Source organism: Phocoena phocoena, chromosome 7, assembly GCF_963924675.1.
Source record: "Phocoena phocoena chromosome 7, mPhoPho1.1, whole genome shotgun sequence".
Lineage (NCBI taxonomy): Eukaryota > Metazoa > Chordata > Mammalia > Artiodactyla > Phocoenidae > Phocoena > Phocoena phocoena.
Genome location: NC_089225.1, coordinates 56753021 through 56778773, shown reverse-complemented (window position 1 = coordinate 56778773; position 25753 = coordinate 56753021). Strand labels below are relative to the sequence as shown.

At 36.1% G+C, this 25753-nt stretch overlaps 1 protein-coding gene across 1 annotated transcript in view; it reads left to right on the top strand.

Annotated features, from left to right (window-relative positions):
- Positions 1-24157, top strand: part of GPR155 (G protein-coupled receptor 155) — a 36470-nt gene extending 12313 nt beyond the window's left edge. The window contains exons 5-15 of the mRNA XM_065880150.1: positions 846-929; positions 1853-1970; positions 5272-5356; positions 5471-5561; positions 6854-7064; positions 11605-11709; positions 14337-14473; positions 15987-16082; positions 18615-18679; positions 19862-19999; positions 23866-24157. Of these exons, the coding sequence (XP_065736222.1) occupies positions 846-929; positions 1853-1970; positions 5272-5356; positions 5471-5561; positions 6854-7064; positions 11605-11709; positions 14337-14473; positions 15987-16082; positions 18615-18679; positions 19862-19999; positions 23866-24157 (1422 nt within the window). The remainder of the gene's footprint in view (positions 1-845; positions 930-1852; positions 1971-5271; positions 5357-5470; positions 5562-6853; positions 7065-11604; positions 11710-14336; positions 14474-15986; positions 16083-18614; positions 18680-19861; positions 20000-23865) is intronic.
- Positions 24158-25753: the final 1596 nt, after the last annotated feature.

Genomic DNA, 25753 nt, shown 5'->3' with positions numbered 1-25753 from the left:
CTTGGCAACTAGAGTATCTTGTAGATTGAGTTGCCTGTTGAATTCAAACAGTATTCTGGCTGAAAATAAAAAGACAACTTTTGCTGTTAAAGGAAAGGAGATAAGGATGAATATGTATACTGGCAACAAATAAATGTGTGATTAATGTAATTTTTAAGAAATTTTGCTTCTGTTACATTTTCTTAAAAATGATGCCCGTTGATAAGAGGGCAGTTTCGTAGGGGGAGAGACAATATAAATTTTGATTGACAATGAGGTGAGAAGAAAGAAGGAAATCAAACCAGCATACGTAGCTGACTACTGGGTATCCTTTTAAATATAAAGAATGCAGGAAAATTAATCTTAAGGTGGATGACATGTGTTGTTTGAAGTAAGACAGCCTGGAATGTAGATACCTCACGAGCCAATGTGGTGGAATCAAAAAGGGAAAATTCAAGATAGTGCAGTATAACTGTGTCTCCCACAAAAGCTCCTTTCCTGAAGAGTTGTCTGTGAGCCTGTGTCCCACCCCAGCCACCAAAGGTAGGGATAGTTGGAACGTGGCCCTCCCTGTTCAAGGACTAGTTCTTAAAGACTCTGTCATTTTTGGAGTTAATTTACCATAGGATCTCTCCATGCTTTCTATTTTACTTTACTTTTACTATTAGTTTACATTAATGCCCTTTTGGGAGCTACACAAGTTAAAGTAAATAAAATATTGCAATTCCTTTTTGAACCAGGATAAGAGAATTCTTTAAAGAGGCTAATAAGTAATTAGTAAAGTAATTATAAAATAAAAGTTAGTAATTAATAAGTGATTATAAAGATTAAGAAACCTGAGTAACTTTTGAACCTCTGTGTTTAAGATCTGGTCCTTGGCTATTCTCCTTTTGAGCAAGAAGTATAAACAGCTTCCTCATATGCTTACAACTAATTTACTCATCGCTCAGGTTAGTAAACCTACAGATAATTAAAGCTGTGTTTTTCTCATTGGTTATATTACTATAGAGGAAAAAATCGCTTTGTTGGGTTTTTCCAGGTATAAAGTCAAAAGTATTTTTTTACCAAATACAATTTGATTACAACTAATTTATGCCGAATTTATTAAATACTGCAGTGTGTCTTAACCTATACAAAGTTGAGGCTAATACAGTTGGCCCTCCATATCCATGGGTTCCACATCCTCAGATTCAACCAAAATGGATCGAAAATATTCAGAAAAAAAAATTCCAGAAAGTTCCAAAAAGCAAAACTTGAATTTGCCATATGCCGACAGCTATTTACATAGCATTAACAGTGTATTTGGTATTATAAGTAATCTGGAGATGATTTAAAGTATACAGGAATATATGCATAGGTTATAAGCAAATACTACAGAATTTTATATAAGGAACTTGAGCATCCTTGGATTTTGGTATCTGTTGCGGGGGCGAGGAGGTGTCCTAGAACCAATCCTCCATGGATACAGAAAGACAACTGTAATGACATTTAGTGATAATTTTGCGTTTTTTAATAGAAATAATTGAATCATTACAATTTAAACTCTCTCATAATCTTACTTTTCTGGTTAAATCTTTGCATGTCTCAAATCATAAAGGAAAGAAGTTTACATTTTCTATGTAAACCTTTTCTAAATATAAGGTTAGTATTTAGAATGTTGTCATTATCTGTTTCAATTAAATAGAAAGGCTTGTTAAAGCCTCTGTATAAAAAGTTTTTTAATCATAAACCTTGAAGTTTTAGTATAACTAGAATGCAATAGTTAATTACTCAGTAATAATTTTAAGTGAATAATTATAGTTGCTGTGAATAAAACTCATGAGTATGAGTCATATGAGTATGACTGACTGTTTTTTTATAATTTTTTCTTCAGTCTGTTGTCTGTGCTGGAATGATGATATGGCATTTTGTTAAAGAAAAAAGTTTTGTTGGACAAATTCTGGTGTTTGTTTTATTGTACAGCTCTCTCTACAGCACCTACCTGTGGACAGGTAAGTTGGATCATGAAGAGATATTTAGGTCCCCCTCTCCTCCATCACTTGAGGCCTCAGTTTCTAGTTATCTAGTTGAAGTCTAGTAGTACAGGATTAGGGCATTCACTTGGGCAGTTACACCCACTAACATAGACAGTCTGCAAAGCTGAGTTCTCTTCCCCAATCACTCCTTTTCTGCCTGGGCTCAGGTGGTTTCCAGTCACATGTCCTTTTTCTTCAGGGTCTTAGATTCTAGGCCACAGTCAGCACAGCTCCCCTTTGGAGCCATCAAGGGGGAAAGGCACTAGAAGCAGGTAGGGAAAGGAAAGAATGGGCAGAGAGGGATGAGGCATGTGAGGTGTGTCGCAGAGCTCACTATTAGAATCCAACTGAACTGAATGAAAAATTCTGGCTCTGCCTTAAGCAAATGACTTAACTTTTGCGGTCTCAGTTTTCTTATCTGTAAGCCTGGATTATCACACCTTACAGAGTTATTTTGAGAATCAAATGAAATATGGATGTTTATGCCTGGTACATGGCAGGCACTCAACAAATGTAACTGTATTATTAAATAGAGGGAAGAGCAGTAATATGAGAACGAGAAAAACAAGTGAACAAAAGGGTATGGAAAGAGAAGAATACCCAGGAAGAAAAACTATTTTTCATTTCAACTGGCCCCATAAAGGATATTCAAAATGTTTTAGCACATTGCTCTTTTGAAGTATAACATTTATTTGGGTGTGTACATTCTGGTATGTTTGTGAAACATTCAGTCTGGCTGATTTGTATTCATACCACAAATGCAAACCTATAAAATGGCACATAAAAGGAAACTGTAGAATGGTAGCACTGGTTAGGAGGCAGATGTCAGGAAGTGGCTGGGGGCGGGGTGGGGGGGCGGACAGGCCTTTGATTTCATGCCTTCAGGATCAAAGCAGGACGCATCTCAGTCAACAGCCTTTTGAAGTGAAGCAACAATGTGGCGAGGAATTACAAAATGAATTCAGTGCAAACAGGAGAAGGTTTGTGCTTTTTAAAGGCAAGTACACCTTGCAAGGCATAAGAGTTTTCACGAGCTGTCAAGTGAAAAGAGCCTGAATACTTTATTTCCAAATACAGATGAACCAACTTGATCTCTAATACTTAGGTTTATTAAGGTTAAATTTATAATGAGAATAAGAGAGCAGTATATAGATCAATCTGTCAAAAAGCCCCAAGTTTCTCTGATATCCTCTTCAAGCATGCATACCAAAATCTCTCCAAAGAAGCTGTTCTGAATTCCTTGACCTCGATGAAGAATAACCTTGAGATTATTGTGATATAACAGAATTTTAGACCTAAAAGGTCATTTTAAATCATCCTGTTCAGCCATTTTCAGTTTTACTCATTTGTAAACCATCCTCGTGAATTTTGCCATATCTGCATACCACCTGTCCTTTCTTTCCACCTTAAAACTAACTCACTTTTTTTACTTTAATAAATTTAGCCATATCTCAGTAAAATCCCAGGTTTCATGTGTTAGTTAAAAATTTTTCAAGCACATGTTAAAATAAACACATAATTAGTCAAAAAATGTTCCCCCCGTGCCACCTACAGTCACCGCACTTTCGGAAACACGGGTCTAGTTTAAATCTTTCATTTTGCCAATGGAGGAAAATAAGGCCCAAAGAGTTTAACTGATTCAGGCAAGAACTCTCACAGCTTCCTCAGTGAGACATCCAGGCCTAGACTAAGCCTGTTCTTCATATGTCAATATTTTCACAAGGCAGGAATGAAATGATAAACGTTGGAATTTTAAAGAGTGCCCTCACTACTATAACACAGTTGGCACTCTTTTGTAATTGGTTACTTGCTTCCCTGGCACTTTAAAAACCTGAAACAGTGTGCAAATGCATTGGGAGGAGCACTGGTATTACAGTGTCTCTTGAACTTGAGTACTGTGTGGGTCCTCTATAAAGAAAAACAATTCTCAAGGATCTCAGTGTTGATTTGTATTATTTCTAGCACAGTGTTACTTAATCTGTATAATCTTAAATCTAGGTATGAATTCCTTATATACAGCTAATATACAATTTTAAAACCAAAGCAGATTCACAGATTAGATTTAAACAAAACTATAAGCTCAGTAACTCTAATTAGCAAAATTAATTGACATGACAAAGGATCTTATTTTGCTAATCTGAATCACAGCTTGAAATGTAAAATGCAACTCATTTTTCTCTGGGTAGGGTTTTTTTTGGTTTGGCCTGGCTCTACTTTGATGTGTGGGTTTATGACCTGGTTATCTTGCTGCTTTTCTCTTCTTCAGACTACCACAGAATGTTCATCTGGACTATGTGTTGTGATATTATTTGGCCTTCACTTGGCTCAAACTTCAGATAAAACCAGATGTAAGCCCTGAAATAACGAGACTGTACTTTGGTTGTAAGATGGTCATCCAGATGATTATCATTGCAAATAAACCAAAAAGACTTAACATTTCTCACAGAAATTTCCAGATCCCTATGGGTCCACAGATCTGAGCTTTAGAAACACTGACAGAGTTGAAGGACTTAACCTTCTGGCAGAAGGCTGGGTTTCTAGTCTTGCTGTGCCCTCTGCTGGCTGTGTAGCTTGGGCAAACCCTTGTTTACATATCTATAAAATGAAGGCATTAAAAAAAAAAAAAAAAGGAAGGCATTAATTTAGAACAGTGGTCCCTTCCAACCCTAAAGTTCTAAGCTTCTATAACTATGTAGAATTTATTACATAAGATGTTACTTCTATAAATAATTGAGTATAAGATATAAGGAAAGCTCTTGAAATATTTGTTTTAAAACATTTGTTTAAATGTTTAAAACATTTGTTTTTGTATTAACTTTATATTATATTCGTATTAAGGTCCATCATTTAGACTTGGTGAATTTTCCCAAAACAAAACCTGTATAAGAATTGCCTGTACTTTCTTAGCACCAGCAAAGTGGGGGTGTTTTTATTTTTAGAATCGTTCTGTATCCAGTTAAAAAATTTTTTTTCCAAATATACTTCGATTCCAAACACATCAGTCAAAAGAACAAAATGATTTGGGCTTTTTGAAAAAAATCTTCATGTATTAAACAAGAAGATTTCAGTAAAGAAGCAACGTAGGAGGGAAAACATGAATGATTCTGAATTAAAAAAACTTGCTACAAAATCTTGGGAAAAGCATTTATGTAAAAGGAGCGAATTCTAGGGCAAGAACTACAGACTACTATTGAAATAAGCTTGGTTAAAGTTCCATGAAGTCTGATCAACATCAAGAGTAATCACCTATCTTTCAATCTCTATTTTTTATTCTTAGGCCTTCTAGCAATTTCTTTGCTTCTTTTGAAAAAGAGAGAAAGGGTACAAATTCCTGTTGGAATCCTCATAATATCTGGCTGGGGGTAAGTTGGTAGTTTTCTGTTTGCTTACATGTTCCCACATACACAGTTACTATTCATCCTCTCTTTTTTTCTCTCGCTTTTTGTTTCTCTCCCTCTAAACTCTTGTTATTATAGGATTCCTGCTCTCCTTGTTGGTATTCTTTTGATAGCTGGAAAACGTAATGGAGACAGCATTGACTCAGCCTTCTTTTATGGAAAAGAGCAGGTGAGAAGAGTTTAATTGACAGTTCTGTTCTTGAGAATGTCTCTCTTTAGCTTCTTAATGTGTTTTGCTATACTTAAGTTAAAATTAATTTTGAAAGTCTATTCCAGTTTATTGCCTATCACACTGGTGATCCTATGTCACTTTGTTAACTCACACCTCAAAATGCAGTAAAGATTTTACATGTCTATAAAAAGGAAAATGAAATTGAAAAAGAAGATTTCACATGTTTAATTAAGTCTGTTTGTAGCTGAGGATTTCCAAATATTTGAAACTTAACTGGGTCTTCTTAAGCATACTTATGAATTATGTTCCCTTTATTGGAGGAAAGGGTGATTAATTTAAAGCCATTTAATAAGTTAGCAGTAATAATAAAAGCCAAGTTCTTGACTTTCAATTGTATCATACATATAAATTTCAGAACAAAAAGTATTTGGGGAAAAAGTGTGCTTGAAAAGCTATTGAGTAGGAGGCTTCTGAGACCTGCTGAATCAGAAATTCCCAAGGATTTGTGTGGGTTTTGTTTTTGTTTTTAATTGAAGTATAGTTTGGTCTACAATATTACATTAGTTTCAAGTGTATAACATAGTGATTCAATATTTTTATAGATTATACTCCATTTAAAGTTATTGCAAAATAATGGCCCTATTTCCCTGTGCTGTACAATACACCCTTGTTGCTTGTCTATTTATACACAGTAGTTTGTATCTCTTAATTCCACATCCCTACCTTGCCCCTCCCAAAGATGTGTTTTTTAAGAACTTCCTAAAATGATTTTGATTTCTTACCCTTTTTTTCTGTTCTGTAATTTTGAATTTTATTGGATTGTTGTGAGAATAAATAAGATTATCCAGATAAATGACTTAGATTAGTGCTGGCATATAGTTAGTATACAATAAGTATTAGCTATAGTCACTTATTTTTAGTATTATCACCATAACAAAGTTTCTAGTTGAAATACACTTGAACTGTGTACGAAAGCAAGCAAAATCTTTGAAGTAAAGAAAAAGTCTATAAGTAATCATTTAGATTACTTGTAGAGGAAACCAAGGACATGATGCATAGTGAAAGAAGCATCTAGAAATCTCATTTGATTACAAGCAAACCCTAATTTCTCTTCAAGTAACTTACATTCCTTCCATACTCTTTCTCTTTTTTAAGAACTACTGTTGTAGAGCATTTATAGCTATGGAGATAACGCATTTTCAACCAAAAAAGTGCCCTTAACCTTGTCTACTAAGATTTCAAGCTGGGATTGTGAAAAGTGGCCTAACGTCTCTTTGCAACGTTGACAGATGATCATCACGGCAGTCACCCTGTTCTGCAGCATTGTGATAGCCAGCGTATCACTCATGTGTATGTACCGCACCTCCCAAGCAGGACGCTATGAAGTTTTCGACCAGTCTCAAGACCACAAAGCAGCAGAGCCTGGAAGCACTGCTTTCGAGGACAGTCCAGTGCTGATAAATGAACCTGAACCTTTTACAAGTTCTATCCCAGAAACAAGTATGATCCTTAATTATAAAGAAACTCTTACATGCCTGTATAGCCTGTATCCTAAATGTTTTTAAGGAAACTTCCTTGAACTATCTTGAATATCACAGGTATTTATGAAATGAGGAATTTGAATCATAGTCAATAATAGAAAGAGCTTGCAAGTTCATTTATTAGATTCTTGTTTATAAATCTTTTGTGAGGATAATCTTTTTTTAAATCCTAAGACTTCCTTGGTCCTGAGAGTTGAGAGAAGAGTAACAACTGAAGGAAGGCCCTTTCTAGGAAACTAAGCACCTGTGTCTGTTAATTTACCAACATCGTATCAGGTAAGCACCATCAATAAAATGAACTAAAGAGGATTGATTGAAGCAGGGTTAATGGTGAAAGTTGGGAGTTGGCAAACTACAGTGGGCCATCTGTTTCTGCATGTTTCAAGAGCTAAGAATAGCTTGTACATTTTTAAAGAGTTGAAGAAAAATTTTAAAAGACAAATATTTTATGACACTTGAAAGTTATATGAAATTTAAATTTCAGTGTCCATCACATGTGATTGGAACATAGCCATGCTTATTTATTTATATATTGCCTATGGATGCTTTCACGCTATATTGGTAGAGTTGAGTCGTTCAACAGAGATTCAATGGACTGCAAAGCCTAACATATTTATTATCTGGCCCTTTATAGAAAATATTCGGCAATCCTTGGTATAAGTGAAAATATGACCCTAACCAGTGACTTTGTTAATGTGTTAACGGTTATCGGATTTGCTTCAATTCGTGAAGGGAACTCAGCAATAGAGTATGCATTTTGGATTCATTGGTGCATGTGGAGATTTCATAGACATAGACCACTGTGCTAGGAAGTGTAAATGATGGTACCTATTTTGTTTACAGAGTGTGTGGAGTAGAGAGATGACTAATCTTAAAACTATTAGTTGTAAATAGCAATAAGTAAAGAAAGAGCAAAAATAAATCTCTTTTTAAAAAGAGATTTTAAAAAGCATTTTAACTAACTTAAAAGGAAGAAGATCCCACAAATCTTACTGTCTTACATTGCCTTCCTTCCTCTCTCCTGTCCTTCCTCCCAAACTGGAAGTAGATGGCATGGGGGTTAGAAACACGGATCTGGAGCCAGTCTGCCTGGGTTCAAATCTGACTCTACAATTTACTATTATTTGGTCTTAGGCAAGTTCTCTGTGCCTTGGTTTCCATATTTAATGCTGCTAATACCAACTACATAGGACTGCAGGTTCCCACTACATAGGACTGTAGTTTGGCAACTAGTGATTTACATTAACCCTGCTTCAATCAGGTCTCCTTTAGTTCATTTTATTGGTGGTGCTCACTAATTTCTTTGTCAGATCCTTTGTGATTATATCATCATAATTTCATTCTTTTGAGTCCTCTTGACTATTTTCTCTTTTAAAACAGAAGTTCAAGGATTATGTGTATGCTTTCACTAAGATTTTAAAAGCCACTTTTCTGAAGTCTCGACTACTTTTCTGATCATGCCCAGCATCCTTTGCTTCCTCGCTTTCTTTGTGTACTCTCACATTTATCCTATAAATCCATCTACTTTATGTTTTCAGACAGGGCGTAAAGACCACCACTCTCTACATCTTCTTCTCCTGCGAGGGTTTTAGAACTGGCCACCAAAGGCCTGTGAACATGTGTGGGGAGTCCTAAACTAAGTGTCTTAAGCCCGGAAACTTCTGCTACGTCTCTACTGTCCTTTAAAAATAGCAAATAAACAGTACCATAGATGCTCTTTAAATCCTGTCATCGTCATCTCTAGCAGGAAAACTGGCTTGCACCTTTTGTATAAGTAAATGGAGAGCCAGAAGACAGCTATGGCTTATCTCAATAGAAAATCTTCTGCAGTGTTTATACTTCCCTCTCCTCTTATCTCACTGCTTTATAAATTTTCAGTATAACCCACTAGAGTGTAAGTGCTGTGACTGACTTGCCCATCACTATAGCCTCAGCACCTAGCATGGTATCAGGTTTCCTATACATGTTTAGTAATATTTGTTAAATGAATGGATAGATGCATGGGTCGATAAGATGTGCCATGATTTTCTGAAGCTACCCTGAAAACTCCTGTGGCAAAGCACTTGTTTATTTGCCTATTCACCCATGTTCCTAGGAAAAAGGTTTTTAAACCTGTCTGGTTATTTTCCTTCCCTAAAGCCTGCTCTCTTCTGCTTTGCTAGTAGTATTAACACATAACACATTAGATGTCCAGCCTGGCCTCCCCAAATCTCAGTAATCCAAAGTAGTTCACTCCCTCCTGCCCCTCGCTACACATTTGTCAGAAACACATGATTTGCTTGCACTCTAAGTGTGGAATTATAATCGAAAGGAAAATTAACCTATTTTACTATGACAGCAAAGGTTCAGTTAATAAAAGAGAAGGCCATATCATCTCTCTTATATATGGAATCTTAAAAAAAAAAAAAAAACAAGCTCATAGATTCTGAAAACAAGATTCGTGGTTGCCAGAGTCAGGGAGTAGAGGGTAGGAAAAATGGGTGAAGGGGGTCAAAGGGTAAAATAAAAAAGTAATAAATAAGTATGGTGTATTACTGAGCAACATACAAACATACATACATAAATGAGAAGGCTAATGGGGCACTTACACATCCTTCTTACATTTGAAGGGAAAAACTGCCATATGTGTGTGTTCCCTATACATATGTCATTGGAATGGGCTGGCTTTATATCTGTTTTCTTAACAATTTTATCTTAGTGAATTTAAGCCTTCAAATTTATGAAGGTAAGAGGGCAGGGCCAGCTGATTTCTGTATTTTCTTTTCGATTATTCTGTGGCATCGTTATCTTAAATTTAGAAAGACATTTGTAATAGCTTATTATAGATTATAGTCTTTATACTTTGAAATCTTTTTTTTTTTTTTTTTTTAAGATGTTGGGGGTAGGAGTTTTAGTTATTTATTTATTTATTTTTGCTGTGTTGGGTCTTCGTTTCTGTGTGAGGGCTTTCTCTAGTTGTGGCAAGCGGGGACCACTCTTCATCGCCGTGCGTGGGCCCCTCACTATCGCGGCCTCTCTTGTTGCAGAGCACAGGCTCCAGACGCGCAGGCTCAGTAGTTGTGGCTCACGGGCCTAGTTGCTCCGCAGCATGTGGGATCCTCCCAGACCAGGGCTCGAACCCGTGTCCCCTGCATTAGCAGGCAGATTCTCAACCACTGCGCCACCAGGGAAGCCCTGAAATCTTTTTTTGTTTTGTTTTTAAGAACACTACTGAAAAATTAAAGCACATTATCAATGAAAGGTTCAGCCTATGAATTGTTCCTTTTTAGTACATTGTTTTAATACAGTTTATCACTGAAGTTATTCTATTATAATCCATGTCAAGGAGCACCGTGTCCATATATATGAGATGTTTTAAAGGACACTGCATGCAGTTCTCTGACTATATAGAGGTAAAATTACAGCTCTATAGCAGATGTCTCAGTATGACTTGTGTAAACCAGTTTACCTATAAACCAGCAAGAGGCTTTCAGCAGTATATATCTAAAAATAAAAAAAAGAATACAACTGCTTTTACTGCATCTTCTAAACTAGTAGGAAACATGTTCTTGAAAGAAGTGAGTTTTGAGCTAAACTTAGAGGAGGAGAGGGTTTGGATGAAATCTATGTCAAATTAGGCCAGGAGACTCAAACATGAAGTTTGTGGAAGACAACTAGAGAATTGTCCTGAAAGAAGGGAAGGGCCTTTGTTGAATAGTGGGAGTGGTTGGATAGGGGGAGAGGGGCCGAGTCCTAGAGAGCTTTCAAATTCAGGCTAAGGAGTTTGAATTAGCTGCAGTTAGCAATAGAGCATTAGTGCATGTTTTCAAGGAGAGATGAAATCAAAGCTGTATTTTAGGAAAGTGGTCAAATTCTTATTTCCCAAAGCACAGTGGAAACTAATAAAACAGCATGGATAAAAACATTTTCCTTAAAAAAAAAAATTAATTAATTATGGGAATTCCCTGAGGGTCCAAAAAAAGATATCAGCTGGAGAACAAACAAACAAAAACATTTTCCTTGTCTCACACAAAGAAGAGACAATATGTAAAAGACTGATCCTTTGTCTGCCACTCTTTAAATGTTAGCTTCTGTACAAGCACATTTGAATCCTTTTTTTTTTTTTTTTTTTTTTTTTTTGCGGTACGTGGTCCTCCCACTGCTGTGGCCTCTCCCATTGTGGAGCACAGGCTCCGGACGCACAGGCTCGGCGGCCATGGCTCACGGGCCCAGCCGCTCCGCGGCATGTGGGATCTTCCCGGACTGGGGCACGAACCCGTGTCCCCTGCATCGGTAGGCAGATTCTCAAGCACTGCGCCACCAGGGAAGCCCCTGAATACTTTTTGATAGATACCCATACAATGTGGCTGTATGGAAAATTTGTGTTTGTGTATGAATGAGTTTGTTTTTTTTTTTTTGTTTGTTTTGGGGGGTTTGGTTTGTTTTACTTGGCATCTCTTCATGCTGTCCATTCCTGTTGTGCTTGGACTCTTCCCTCACATGGTATTTTGTCTATATAGGTTGCTGCTTCTGCTCCATGGAAAATGGTGAAATATGCTGCCCATCCACAGAACCAGTAGCAAACATAAGCACCAGTGGCTCTGTGACTCCCTCGTTTGAGGAAAGTAAGTGCCTCTGGCAGGGAGCTCAGCTCCGTGCTCTGTGACGACCTAGATGGGTGGGATGGGGTGGGTAGGAGGGAGGTCCAAGAGGGAGGGGACGTATATATATACATATAGCTGAGTCACTTCATTTTACAGCAGAGACTAACACATCATTGTAAAGCAATTATACTCCAGTAAAAAAGTAATATAAATATATATTTTAAAAAAGAAAGAAAGAAAAGTAAGTGCATCTGGGCTATGAGGATGGGCCTAAAGAACAAAAACTTCCTTATTCTTATGCCTTAAAAGAACTCTATATAGAATTTCTATAGAAGCTACTGTTTGAGAATATTCTCAAAAGAAAGTACAAATAGTAAAATAATTGTGCATACATAGGGTACTGATTTTTAATTTGCGTGGAAATTTTCCAATAAATTTAACCCAAGTGATAATTCCAAGAAGTTTGCCCTAAGGACCATTATTTTTTGGGGGCTCTTGTTTTAGAAGCTGAGACTTTTCCCCCACTCCATTCCCCCAGGGCCAGGACTAATTAGTTACTGCTTAATTACATTTGGAATCCACGTGCTTTAAAATATGCCCTTTCTTATAAAATAAGAAAAATCTTTACAAGTAATAACCTTTTGGCATATAGACTAAGAGACTAAATCACACTTATGGTCTGAATTCCAAATTATTTAAGACAGCTGAATACATTTATGTGAAATTGCAGTGTACCTTCAGTTGATCATGCTTATTTTTAATCAAAGTAGAAAGGGAAACCCTAAAAAGTCCTCTTTATGATGGAGCGTACGTCAACTGTTTTGCTGTCATTATGTTTTTATATAAGAAATGTTGTGAGGATTATAAGAAACGATGTGTGCAAATCACTTAGCACAGTGAGTGGTATACAAACTAAATGCTTATTAAACATAGTAGCAGCAGCAGTAGTTGTTATTATTCAGGCGGGATTTATACTTGACTGCTTTCTGCTGGCTAGGAATGAATCTTAAATAGTAGAATTCATATTTCCATACAAAGAAGTAAAAATACATCAGAGGTTGAGCCTTCACTGACTTTCAATAGGAAACCCCTCCTGGCACTCAGATACATGTGTTTCAAGTTTTGTGTGCCTCTTTTCTAAAGCTGATATTTCTTTACATCAGAATTCCCAAGGGTTTGCCTTGCTTTTTCTTCCCTATACAGTATACCTAATAGTAAAGTCCATTAGCAAACTCAACATGTGATTTGATTCAACAACTTCTTTTAGCCCCCCAAAATCCCCTTACAATTTTCTTATCTATCATTTCTCCATTAATAATGCTGATTCCTGAAAATTTTTTTTAATTATAGGGGCTTCTTAGATCTTCTGATCCTATTTTACAAAAATTATATAGAATGAGAGCCATCATATAAGAACTTCATCTGCCCACATAATTTAGTACCATTCCTAAGCCTGAAATAAAGAAAGTCTAAAGGAAATCAAACCATGGACAAATGAGAATTTTTAGAGTTTAACAATGTGATTAATTCCTTGTCGCCAAAACACTGACACACCACAAAGGCAAAATAAATATCGCAATGTGTAAAAAAGGCAAATAAAAGATAGTAAAATTTATTTTTATCCATTTTTATAATACTTCTACATAATGTTTTAAGACCAGGTTTATTATATATACTGCTAGAATTTTTCTACACCAGTATGTACCCAAATAATTGTTATAAAATAGGATCATACTACAGAAACTGTTTGGCAGCCTGGTTTCTTTTTACTTTTAACCTACTTTTATTGTGAACATTCACCTGTGCCATTAGCTATTGTGCCAGACCATGTTTAATGGTTGTATATGTTCTTTTCTAAGAAGAGCCTTTAGGAAGTATAAATTTTTGTTCGCTTAAAGGTAAGAGCTGTAAAGTTGTGTTTTTTAATCTCTGACTTTTTGTAATAAGACTGTATGTTAGACTAGCATCTATTTTGTCAAAATGTTTTCCCCTGCATTTGATGCCTTAGATATCGTGGAGCTGAGGTGGGAGAATTAAAGGTTTCTTGTGAAAGGCCCCTCACTTCTCTTTTAGGCCAGAGAAGAGTCATGTTGTGATTTGGACTTAGTTCCATATGCGAACAGAACAAAGTGTATAATATTTTTTATTTGGTTTCTTAAAGGTCTTTTCTAAGGCAAATTTTAAACTCTTTAATGAAAGGCAAGTGGTAGTAGTAAATTTGTTTTGCTCTTAGCCAAAATAGGGTATTCGTGACCTATTTACACCAAGGTGTAGATTTTTACATTTTTACAAAATTACCCCAAGGTGTAGATTTATCACAGGTGAAACTTGAGTTATTAATTTAGCCTTAAAAAGAGTGTGTGTGTGTGTGTGTGTGTGTGTGTGTGTGTGTGTGTGTGTTACATTGTTAAATAATGTAGAAGAGAACTATTGTGTACTACTTGTATTTTGGGGAGATAAAAACATTCTACAAGTAGAACTCTCCTAAAACAACATGAAGGAGACTTCCTTGGATTTCAACTAAAATAAAATACTGATTCTGAGCTGAATGTGCATATGTGGTGGTTTGTTTAGGAAGTCATTATGAATTTAAAATGCATTCAGATAAAAAGCTCTGATTACAAATTATTGTACTTACTGTTTTATAGATGAACATTGTGTGAGTCGCTGTAACTCCCAGAGCTGCATATTAGCCCAGGAAGAGGAGCAGTATCTACAGAGTGGAGACCAGCAACTGACTCGACATGTGTTTTTGTGTTTACTTCTCATCATTGGCCTGTTTGCTGTAAATGTTTCTTCTGATTTTGTTTTGGGGCCATTTCTTTAAATGTTTGGCAAAGGTTTTTTTCAGGCATCTGGAGAAACTTAGCTGCTCCTTCACATGGGGGTGGCAGTTCAACCATCTGAATCCTAATCTTGAGCTAAATGTTTTTTGGGGGGGAAAGAATGAATAATTCACATTACTCTGTTGCCTAAGTGCTTCAATGGCTTATTTTGCTTAGAATACTTACTCATCCTATGCCTTGAACCTAGAATTTGGGGTAAAACCAGGCATCTCCATGATGTGTACAGGACCACTTACTCCTAACATATTCCTTGACTGACTTCTGTGGATAAATGACTACATGGTCTCTCAGAAGATAGTCCTCAGATAAATAAACTTTTAGAAATAATTTTATATTATGAAAATAACATAACCACTTCATACAATGGATACTTACAAAATAGAGAAAAGAGGAAAAATATCCATCATACTACTGCCTTCTCTTTTTCAATACATTTTTCATGGTTCTAATAATACATTCAGATTTATGTCTTGCTTTGTGACTTATGTCAAGCATTTTCATATTGCTGCAAAGTGTTCATAACCATTACTTTAAATGGCTCCTCAATAAACCATAGAGGAGAAGCATTATAATTCACTCAACCACTTCCTTATGGATCTATGGATCATTCCTAGTGTTTCAGAATGCTCTAATAAACATCTCCGTGAAATATATTTCCTTATGATAGATTCTCAAAGTTGGGAAACCTGGATCAAAGAATATAAATATTTTTGTGCCTTTGGATGCATTCTACTAAGTTGTTTTCCAAAGAAGTAGTATAGGTTTGTAAAGTACTCTCACCAACATTGAATATTATAAATTTTTTATTTGATAATTTTATAAGTGAAATATAGCACTTCATTTTTTAAATGCATTTCTTTGATTACTAAAGGGTTTTTAAAAAATTAGTTCTATGTCCTCTTTAGTGAATTACCAGTTATTGTATACTTCTTTGTGATAGTTCAAGTGTAACTTGCCTAGCGATAGGAGATGGACCATATAACCCATGAAGAAACCCCCTTACCCTTTCCAAACTGGGATGCTCATTACATAGAATCATATCAGCCAGCACCATTTTAACTGCTGTTTAAGAACAAAAATCAAGAAGTAAGAAATGCAGCCAAGAACTGCTGCTCGGTGATGTGATTGTTTTCACTGTGTAAAACTAATTTTAAAATCAGACCTGTCTTCGGCTAGTCGAAGTCCTGATGTATTATGTAAGCTTCTGTATTATGGCTCATGTCTTCTTGCTTCAAATCTGATCAGAATAGATGCTGCTTGAATGACATCTGTCAAGAAGAGAGGTTGAAACCTCTTGTTTGAAAGACAGAGCCTCTATATTCTCTTGGTGTTTTTCCCTTTAGTTCTTTTCTTCCTAATTGTTAAGTAGATAAGTTATTGTACTATGTTCTGGATAGAGAGAAATGATTAGCTTGCTTCATTTTAAAGTACTATTTTCTCCTTCCTTTACAGAATCTTTCCAGTTGTTTATGGTGGCTATTCAACCAAGAGCCTGGGAGACTATATGTTGAGTTACAGTTTTTCTGTGCTGTGTTTAACTTTGGCCAGGTATTTATTTACTGAGAACTTTGAGGGGTTTTTGTTTTCCTGGATGGTTTGATGGTGGGGGTGGGGGGATGGTACGGATGTTGTTGTTTTCTTTTAAATCAAAAGGGTTTAGTTTGTTTGCCAGCTGCTGGTATGCGTGACAGCTGACAGCTGCTGCCTATCTCCTAGTAGAGATGAATTATTATATTGGTTAAAGTCATCAGAATGCACACTGAGTGTTTCAATCAGAAATACCAAATAGTTTTTTGCTTTGGTTTTGAGATAAAGAATGATAATTTAGCAGGGACAAGATGTTCCAAGTTCTTTTTAAACTTTGTTGTGGCCTTAATAAGTTACTTTGGCAAAATGACTTAACTTCTCTGAGCCTTTAGTTTAGCAACTTATTTTAATGCACATCATTTCATTTACATTTTGATGTTTCTTGAACGACAGGTACTTAAATCCTTTAAAAAAAATCATGTGGTATATAAATAAAATTTGACCAGGGATAGTAGATACCATTCCTTGAGAGTTTACTATATGCCAAACATTTTTAAGCACTTTACATTAATTATTTCATTTAAACATCACAAGAATATCTGCAAAGTAGACTTGTCACCCCCAGTTTAAAAATTAGAAATTAAAATTCCATGAAGAACTAATATGATAGGTGCTGTTGTCTTTGTTTATGTCACTATTAAAATGGATATTTAAGGGTAAATGATATTTTAGATATTGGGAAAATATTTTGATGTAAAAATTTAATTGTCTTCAGTCCCTTACTTTTTTTTTAAAAGATTTTTTTTTGGATGTGCACCATTTTTTTTTAAGTCTTTATTGAATTTGTTACGATATTGCTTCTGTTCCATGTCTTGGTCCCTTGGCCACAAGGCATGTGGGATCCTAGCTCCCCGACCAGGGATCAAGCCTGCACTCCCTACATTGGAAGGCGAAGTCTTAACCACATCCCTTACTTTTTAATTAAAGAATATTAGTTCCAAGATTAATTATCAGGTTGAAAAAACTACAGTACTTGAAATCATTGCGCTTGCCTATTAAACCTGAAATAATTGGCCATATGAGTTAGTTAACATTTATAAGTAGACACTCTTGCAAGTTTTTCCCTAACATTAATTTCTTGAAATATTTCCAGTTTGCTTTGCCTTTATTATGGGAGCAAAAATGGCTATATTTAGACAGACAAGTGACCTATCGGTTTATTATAGACAGACATGAGCATCCCAGGGCTACCTCACTCTGTGATACTGTCCAAGATTTGATTTTGTACCCAAGAACTATAAAATACTAGGTTGAAAATCTTAGTCTTACTCAGCATTTTGCATTCAGAAAGCCCACTCCAAGCTGAGCCATCCCAGGACTGGGACTGACAAAGCTCCGCAAACAGAAGCTAATGCCAAGAATGTTGCATTTGAAATATTGTCCCCACAGCTTATGGCTGAAGTGCTTCAAAGGAGGGAGACAGATACAAAACCTGCTCCCATTCCATTTTTCTCTTGGGGAGTTGTGGTAGTAAGATCATTCCCTTTAGGTGGTTTATAATTTGAGGTGAAGACAGGTAGGTCCTTCATGTCATTGCATTTTCCATCCCACCCACACCAAGCTGCTCTAAAATCCTTACCCCACTGTGCCTGACAGATGGCAGTTCCCAGCCTCTCATCTCCCCAAGGCAGTCCTGATTGTCCTGATATGTGGCTAATATCTGGTGCTAGTTTGCCTCATCACTCCCAAATTCTTCAAACCCTTTCCCTAAACACTAGCCAATTTCATTTCACATAAATTTTTTTCAGTTACTTCATTATAATCAGAACCTATAGCACTTGTTAATTCTATAATTTCTGAAGTTTTAACAGAAAAATAATAAAGAAGTACGTAAGCATAATGGGAGATATTTTATTTTCTTTTTAGAAAGGGGAAAAAAGTCATATAGCCCTTAAATGTTTTCATTTTTCTCCAGTAAGCTAGCTTGCCAATGTGGTTGTTCAGCACTCACTTTTTTCACCCATCATAATTAGTAGGAAAGATGACTGGGAAGAGGTAGCCAAGGACCATACAATCATCCCTCAGTATCTGAGGGAGACTGGTTCCAGGACACCCCTCAGATACTAAAATCCATGGATGCTCAAGTCCTTCATATAAAATGGCACAGTATTTGCATATGACCTATGCATGTCCTCCTGTATATTTTAAATCATCTCTAGGTTAGTTACATCACCTTAATTGCTATGTAAATACTTGCCAGTATGCGGCAAATTCAAGTTTTGCTTTTTGGAACTTTCTGGAATTTTTTTCCCAAATATTTTCAATCCACGGTAGGTTAAATCCATGGATATGGAATCTGTGGATACAGAGGATTGACTGTACGTGCCATCAGGCACTGAACTTTAGAGGTATTGCCTGTGTGTTCTATTTAAAATGTTGCTCTAATCACTAGAGGTTTACTTCCCCAAGCAATAAATATTTTGGCTTCCATCATTTCTCTGTCTTAAAATTTATTTTAGAACTCATAAAATGTAACTTTTTTTTCTTCCATAGGGATTTATTTCCTTTGGCATCTTTGGATTGGACAAACATTTAATCATCCTACCCTTCAAAAGAAGGTACGTTTAGTTTTGAAATAAAGCTGTAACTGTAAAGGTGATGACAAAGCCATTCTATTAAGATACTTATATTTTTAAACCTTTAGAAACTACTAGGAAACCACAGAAAGGTTATCTGCTGATTCACATATTTGTTGTAAATAATTGCCGAGAAAATGACAGAAGAGCTGTCATTAATCCAACATTTTAATTTGTATTTTAACAAGAATTGATGGACACTGACTTCTATCTATGCCATTAACTACATAAAGTAAAATGAAACTTGAAAATGTATTTAGAAATGGAAATAGTAGGTGATGTGCCCTCAAAGGTCTATATTTGATTGTCTTTCTTGTTTGACAACAGGATTTCTCTTTCTGTCAAACCGACAATTTATAGAAAACTCAAGTTTTCTTCTTTCTAAATTTCAATTTTTTAAAATTAACTTGGTGAAGAGTTTCTTTGAATTCAGATCAGGAATTTCTTTATGAAAAATAATGAAATGAGAACACTTCACCTTGGGGGTGGGAGGAAGTGGTGGAGGTAGAGGGGTGAATCTATACTTCCTCATTTGTTTTCAAAGTCAAAATTAGTAGAAACTAGAAGTGCTAGTGGAATTTATCCTATTGCCTATATAAAAAGTGCCCAGTAAATGGTCCCTGGGCATTTAGCAACTAAAATATAGTTGCTAGGGTCACAGTCCTTTCATGAAAGAAGAAAAGCATAATAGGAAAGTCACTGCACTTAGTTATTAGCTTCATAATGTTGATTGGTTAAAAGAGTCAACAGATCTATTGTCTGGGCTGGCAAAACAGAATTGTTTTGTACTCCAGGTCTCACTATTTGTCTCTCTGGTACCAAAATTGGAAAATGATTAAATAATATACTTGATCTCTATACGTTATTTTTTGTGTTTTAAAACAGTAGAATGTAGAATGAGAAACTTCATTTTTTGGTAGTTACTGAAATGGGTCCAGCATGTCTGGAGGGTTTATAAAATGTTCAAGTCCCCCACCCCAGCCACCAAATGCAGGTTAAATATGTTTCTGCTTCAGAGACTAAGGATGTCTGGGTGTTGTAGATGACAGCTGTGGTGAGTGACAGTTTTGGAACAGCCATATTGATGGGGTGATAAGCAAGAAGGGGCTCTCTCTCAGGGCTTTTCTTTCCTTAAAAATTGCATCCTTAAATTTTGGTTTTTAGACTTGAATTCCTATGGAACAATAAAGAAACAGCAGAAAATAGGGATTCTTCTGTTCCTGAGGAAATAAAAATGACCTGTCAACAGTTTATCCATTATCACCGTGACCTCTGTATCCAAAACATTGTGAAGGAAAGAAGGTACGTACAGGTTCTAGATAATTATATTTTAGATGATTAATTTTGGCTTGTAATCAGCTAAGTAATGTGCTTGTGACTAACTTTGTTATTGTTATTTTCAATAACACATATACACATAAAAGTTAAAATAGCTATGGGTCAGTTTATAGTTTAAGAAACAGCATATATAGCAGCCATAACACTTTGATCTTTACATTTTTAAATGCCATATAACTTCTGATTTCCATGTAAAACATGAAAACTTTAGAATGAACCAAAATGTAGCAGAATATGAACATTCACTTCATGTTGGCCATTAGTACCTCTCAAAAACCTTTGAGATACATTGTATTTAGAAGTGATTTTATATTCCCCATCTCCTAGGAGTATGCTAGTCATATGCTATTTCATATTACTAATGATATTGTTAAGAAAATGAAATGAAATTTCTATCTCTTAATTAGTTCTGCTGCTTATTTTTCACCTCAAGTCCTAATCTTCAGTCTGTGACAGCATATGTATTCTTCTAATCCTGTATGGAGTATACAGCAGGAAAAGAATAAACAGATGTTTTAGTGCCAATATTTTTGGTTGTCAAAAAAAGAGAAAAAAACAAATCATGGTATTAAGAATACTTTTATGTCTATAACTGAAAAATTGAAAATTTATGAAAATTACCATTCAGAATATTTACAAATATTATGTCACTATATTTCATTATAACTGGAGGTATCCTGGTATAGCTCGTGGAAAGGGGACTCACTGGGTGGGGACTAATACTAGAACTCAATTACTGGATCTGCCACTTATTAGCTCTGTGACATTGGGCACGTTTAGTCTCTAAACCTTAGTTTTCCTCTTCTTTAAAATACCTGGCTCTTGGGGTTGTTTGCATTAGATAACAAAATCTATATGATGCGCCTAGCCCAGTTTCTGGAAATGGTAAGCTATGATAAAATATTAGTTTCCCACCCTTAAAGGCCCAAACACAATTATTTCAAAGTACCATCTATGGATAGTTTCAACTATTTAAAATTGCTTTTTAAAATTTAAAAAAAGGAACTCTGTGTTACCTCCACCAGGCCCACTGTGATTGCCGACTGGCATGGCTCTTTGCCATTTGCAGGGCTGTCAGGCTGCCTCCGTCCCAGATGGCAAATGGGCACAGGCTGGTGATGGGACTGCTCTGCATCCTGCGTAGTGGCTAATCCTCTGCTGCTCTGCACAACTCCGTGGGCTGTGGTCGTAGCTGCCTGATCAGTCATCAGGAAGCAAATATTAATCACTTGGTGTCTGGATTAGAAGGTGTAGGGCTATAAATTTAAAATCAACGAGGAGGAAAAAGGCTCAGGCTCCGGGTGTAACATTCAGGCTTTTGTTTAAAGTGATGTTTGTAGTTGCAAAGCATAAATTAAGATATCCTATTACTAAGTAAAATACTGATATTACAATATTGTGATTTTGTGTACTTGAGAAATTTTTTCATGTATATTAACCTCTTTTCTAATTTTTATATGAAACGCTAATGTACATTCATTTGTGGTTAAATGCTTTAAAATTTTTGTCACCTATTTCTCATTTCATCTTGATATTCATCCACTGTTTCCTATTGTCGAGCACTTTAGTTTTTGCAGCTTAACTAATGCTTGTGGACAGATTCATGCTGTCTATTGCATACTTGTATAAAAATGAACAAATCTACTTAATTTGTTTTTCTACACTTCTTTTTCCCTTGTTTTTTTTATTCATACCTGAGGCACCCTCACATTTGCATTAGGAAGACAAATTTTAAATAATTAAGAAGCAGATTTATTATCAAAAATTTTTTAAATCTGAGGAATCTGGGATTTCCCTGGCAGTCCAGTGGTTAAGACTCCGCACTGGGGCTTCCCTGGTGGCGCAATGGTTAAGAATCCACCTGCCAATGCAGGGGACACGTGTTTGAGCCCTGGTCCGGGAAGATCCCACATGCCACGGAGCAGCTAAGCCCGTGCGCCACAACTACTGAGCCTGCGCTCTAGAGCCCGCAAGCCACAACTACTGAGCCCACGTGCCACAACTACTGAAGCCCACATGCCCAGAGCCTGTGCTCTGCAACAACAGAAGCCCGTGCAATGAGAGGCCCGCGCACCACAATGAAGAGTAGCCCCCACTCGCCGCAACTAGAGAAAGCCCGCCTGCAGCAACAAAGACCCAACGCAGTCAAAAATAAATAAGTAAAATAAACAAATTTATTTAAAAAAAAAAGTCTCTGCACTTCCGGCGCAGGGGGTGTGGGTTTAATCCCTGGTCTGGGAACTAAGATCCCATAAGCCATGCAGCATGGCCAAAAAAAAAAAAAATCTGAGGAATCTTATGGAAATTCCTCAAAATATTAAAAATAGTACCATATGATCCAGCAATTCCACTCCTGAGTATTGACCCAAAGAAAATAAAAAACACTGATTAGAAAAGATATGTGCTCCCCTTTGTTCATTGCAGTATTATTTACAATAGGCAACATATAGAAGAAACCTAAGTGTCCCTCAGTAGATGAATGGAGTAGATGAATGGATAAAGAAGACGGGGTATATATATACAATGGAATATCACCCAGCCACAAAAAAGAATGAAATCCTGCCATATGCGACAAGGTGGATGGACCTAGAGGGCAATACACTAAGTGAAATAAGTCAGACAGAGAAAGACAAACACTGTATGATTTCACTTATATGTGGAATCTAAAAAAACAAAACAAATGAACAGACATAACAAAACAGAAACAGAGTCATAGATACAGAGAACAAACAAGTGGTTGCCAGAGGGGAGGAGGTTGAGGGGAAGCAAGAAATAGGTGATGGAGATTAAGAGGTACAGACTTCCAGTTGTAAAATAGATGAATCACAGGGGTGAAATGTACAGTGTGGGGAATATAGTCAACAACTATGAAAAACAAATCTTAGATTTATAGCAAGACAGATCTCACTTACCCTTTGCCTGCTTCTTTTTTTTTTAATAGTCATTCTTTTTTTATTTTTGGCTGCGTTGGGTCTTCGTTGTTGAGCGTGGGTTTTCTCTAGTTGCGGCGAGCAGGGGCTACTCTTCGTTGCAGTGTTCAGGCTTCTCACTGCGGTGGCTTCTCTTGTTGCGGAGCACGGGCTCTAGGTGCACGGGCTTCAGTAGCTGTGGCATGCAGCTTCAGTAGTTGTGGCTCGTGGGCTCTAGAGCACAGGCTCAGTAGTTGTGGCTCATGGGCTTAGTTGCTCCGCAGCATGTGGGATCTTCCCGGACCAGGGCTGGAACCCATGTCCCCTGCATTGTCAGGCAGATTCTTAACCACTGTGCCACCAGGGAAGCCCTGCCTGCTTCTTAATGGAGCAAATCCCTAACATATCAGTAAGATTATCTTGCTCAGGGCATGAAGAAAGGTATTGTGATAAGCAGAAAATAAAAAGTTTGATCTCAGTAATTTAGTAAAAATTGTCACTTCTTAAGAGCTTGCAAAAATATTATTTAATGCTCCTGAGACAATTAAATTATTTATTTTAACTGAGTATAACTTATAAAATATATAATTGCTATCGACAGAATGCATCTGACCATAAAAGACCATCTACTCTAAAAAGAATATTTATTTGTTGATGCACTTACATTATCTAAGTCATTTGTTTTAAGTGTTTCTGTTTTCACAAGCATTATTGGCCTATTTTGTTTTTCTCTGGTGGGTCTTTCTAGGTTCAGGTAATTTAATAAACCCTTTATATTCAGAATAGTTTCATCCCTGCCACCTTTTAACTGTCATGCTGTCTTTCCCTGTCTCCTTCTATTTTTCCTTGCTTGTCCTCCATCATGCAGTGCTGATACCAGATTTACAGAACATATGGGTGAATCATTCCTTTGACATACAGGTGTGGTGCAAAGACTTCTGTCGGGACCTTCTGTGGCTGTGACCTGGTGAGCTGGCTAATTGAAGTTGGCCTTGCCTCCGACCGTGGTGAAGCTGTGATATACGGAGATAAACTGGTGCAAGGGGGAGTCATCCAACATATCACCAACAATTATGAATTTCGGGATGAGTACTTGTTTTACAGATTTCTTCAAAAGAGTCCTGAACAGAGTCCTCCTGCTATTAATGCAAACATTCCCCAACAGGAAAGATACAAAGAAATTGAGCATTCATCCCCATCCCTTAAGACCTAAGTTATAAAGGAGACAAGCCCACATGGAGTCATATTCTAGCCCCAGATCTGTTACTTATTAGTTAGGGGACCTTGGGCAAATCACAACCTCTCTGAGCCTCAGTTGCCTCTTCTGTAAAATTTGACAAGACATGTTTCCACCCCATGCTAATATTCTGTGATTTCATGTGTATGTAAAACACACAGGAAATTGACTTAGAAAAAAGAGAAACAAATCAAAATTTAAAGTTCTGATAATGAATATAATAATTACTATAAACTATGCCAATATTTTAAAACATTGCTTCCTGCAGTTGCGTGCTATAATTTCAAAATCAATATCCAATTTACTATTCTTTCAAATTGCCAAATTTGGCAGCTGTTGGGAGGATATGGACCTTAAATTATGACCAGTTTGCACTTATTGCAAAAGATTTCATTGATTCTTATGAGAGGCCTTCTTATTCTATTTTTCCATTCCCTTGAAAATTAGTACTCATTAAAAACTAGAAGCACTTTTTTAAAAAACAAGTACTTCATCTCCTCTTGCTTTTCTATCCAATGTACTAATCTGTGCCATTAGGAGGGAAATAAGAACCTCCATAAATATTATTATCTCTAAAATTCATCAACAGAAGTATAGTCTAACCTTTAGCTTTTGTACTAAAAGTAATAATTTGAGCAGATCCATTTAAATTTATCAGCAAAATTATTGCTGTGTGATATATCATTTCTGGTGTTTGCACAAAGCATCTCTGTGCAGAAGGACAGAGATTACCTTATGACCTATTACCTTATTCCCTGCAGTTAAAGAGAAGAAAAAAACTATGTAATTCAAGCCAAGATTTTAAAATTCTATGCCTAACATCCTATTTTTACATTTACAATTTAGTTTTTTTAAGTGTCCATGTATAAAAATTTATAAATTTGAAAATTACTAAATGTTGCCCTCTACTTAATTATTAGCTGTTAGTACTGGTTTAACTTATTTAAAACTGTTTCAAATATTTATTTGTCTCATACTTTTAGTGTCTTATACGTAAAAGCCATTTAGAAAATAATTTATAGGGTTAAATCATTGCCCTTTTTTTTTTTCATTGCCCTTTTAATGCAACAAAAATGTAATTAAAAAAAAAAAACCTGCATGGAAGCCTAGTGTACTTAACAAGTAAATTACACATTAGTGTGTAGTATTAACCTATACCAATTTTAAGTTATAACTGGGGAATGGGGTTTTTCAGCAGAACTGTCTGCTACATAACTTAAAAAAATATATATGACCACATTATTATAACTCTTAGAATCCTCAGGAGTAAGCATAAAGCCTCATTGCTGTACCAAGAGAATTTTATAGTTACAGCAATAAAGATATTAATTCATATGCATGCAAGAAACTCAATCTCAAGTGGGGAATTTGTTTTGCTTGTGAACAAGTCATACTACACATGTTCTGTTATTTGCATGACAGGAATTGGCAGCATCTTTTTCCATGGAAGACACTAAAAGAAAACCCTGACTCAGAATGATCTGCAGTTTCAGATAATGAAAGCTTTTAAGAGATGTTTTTAGAATTAAGGATATGCTAATTTTATTAAATAAAAATATTTGTAACTTTTAC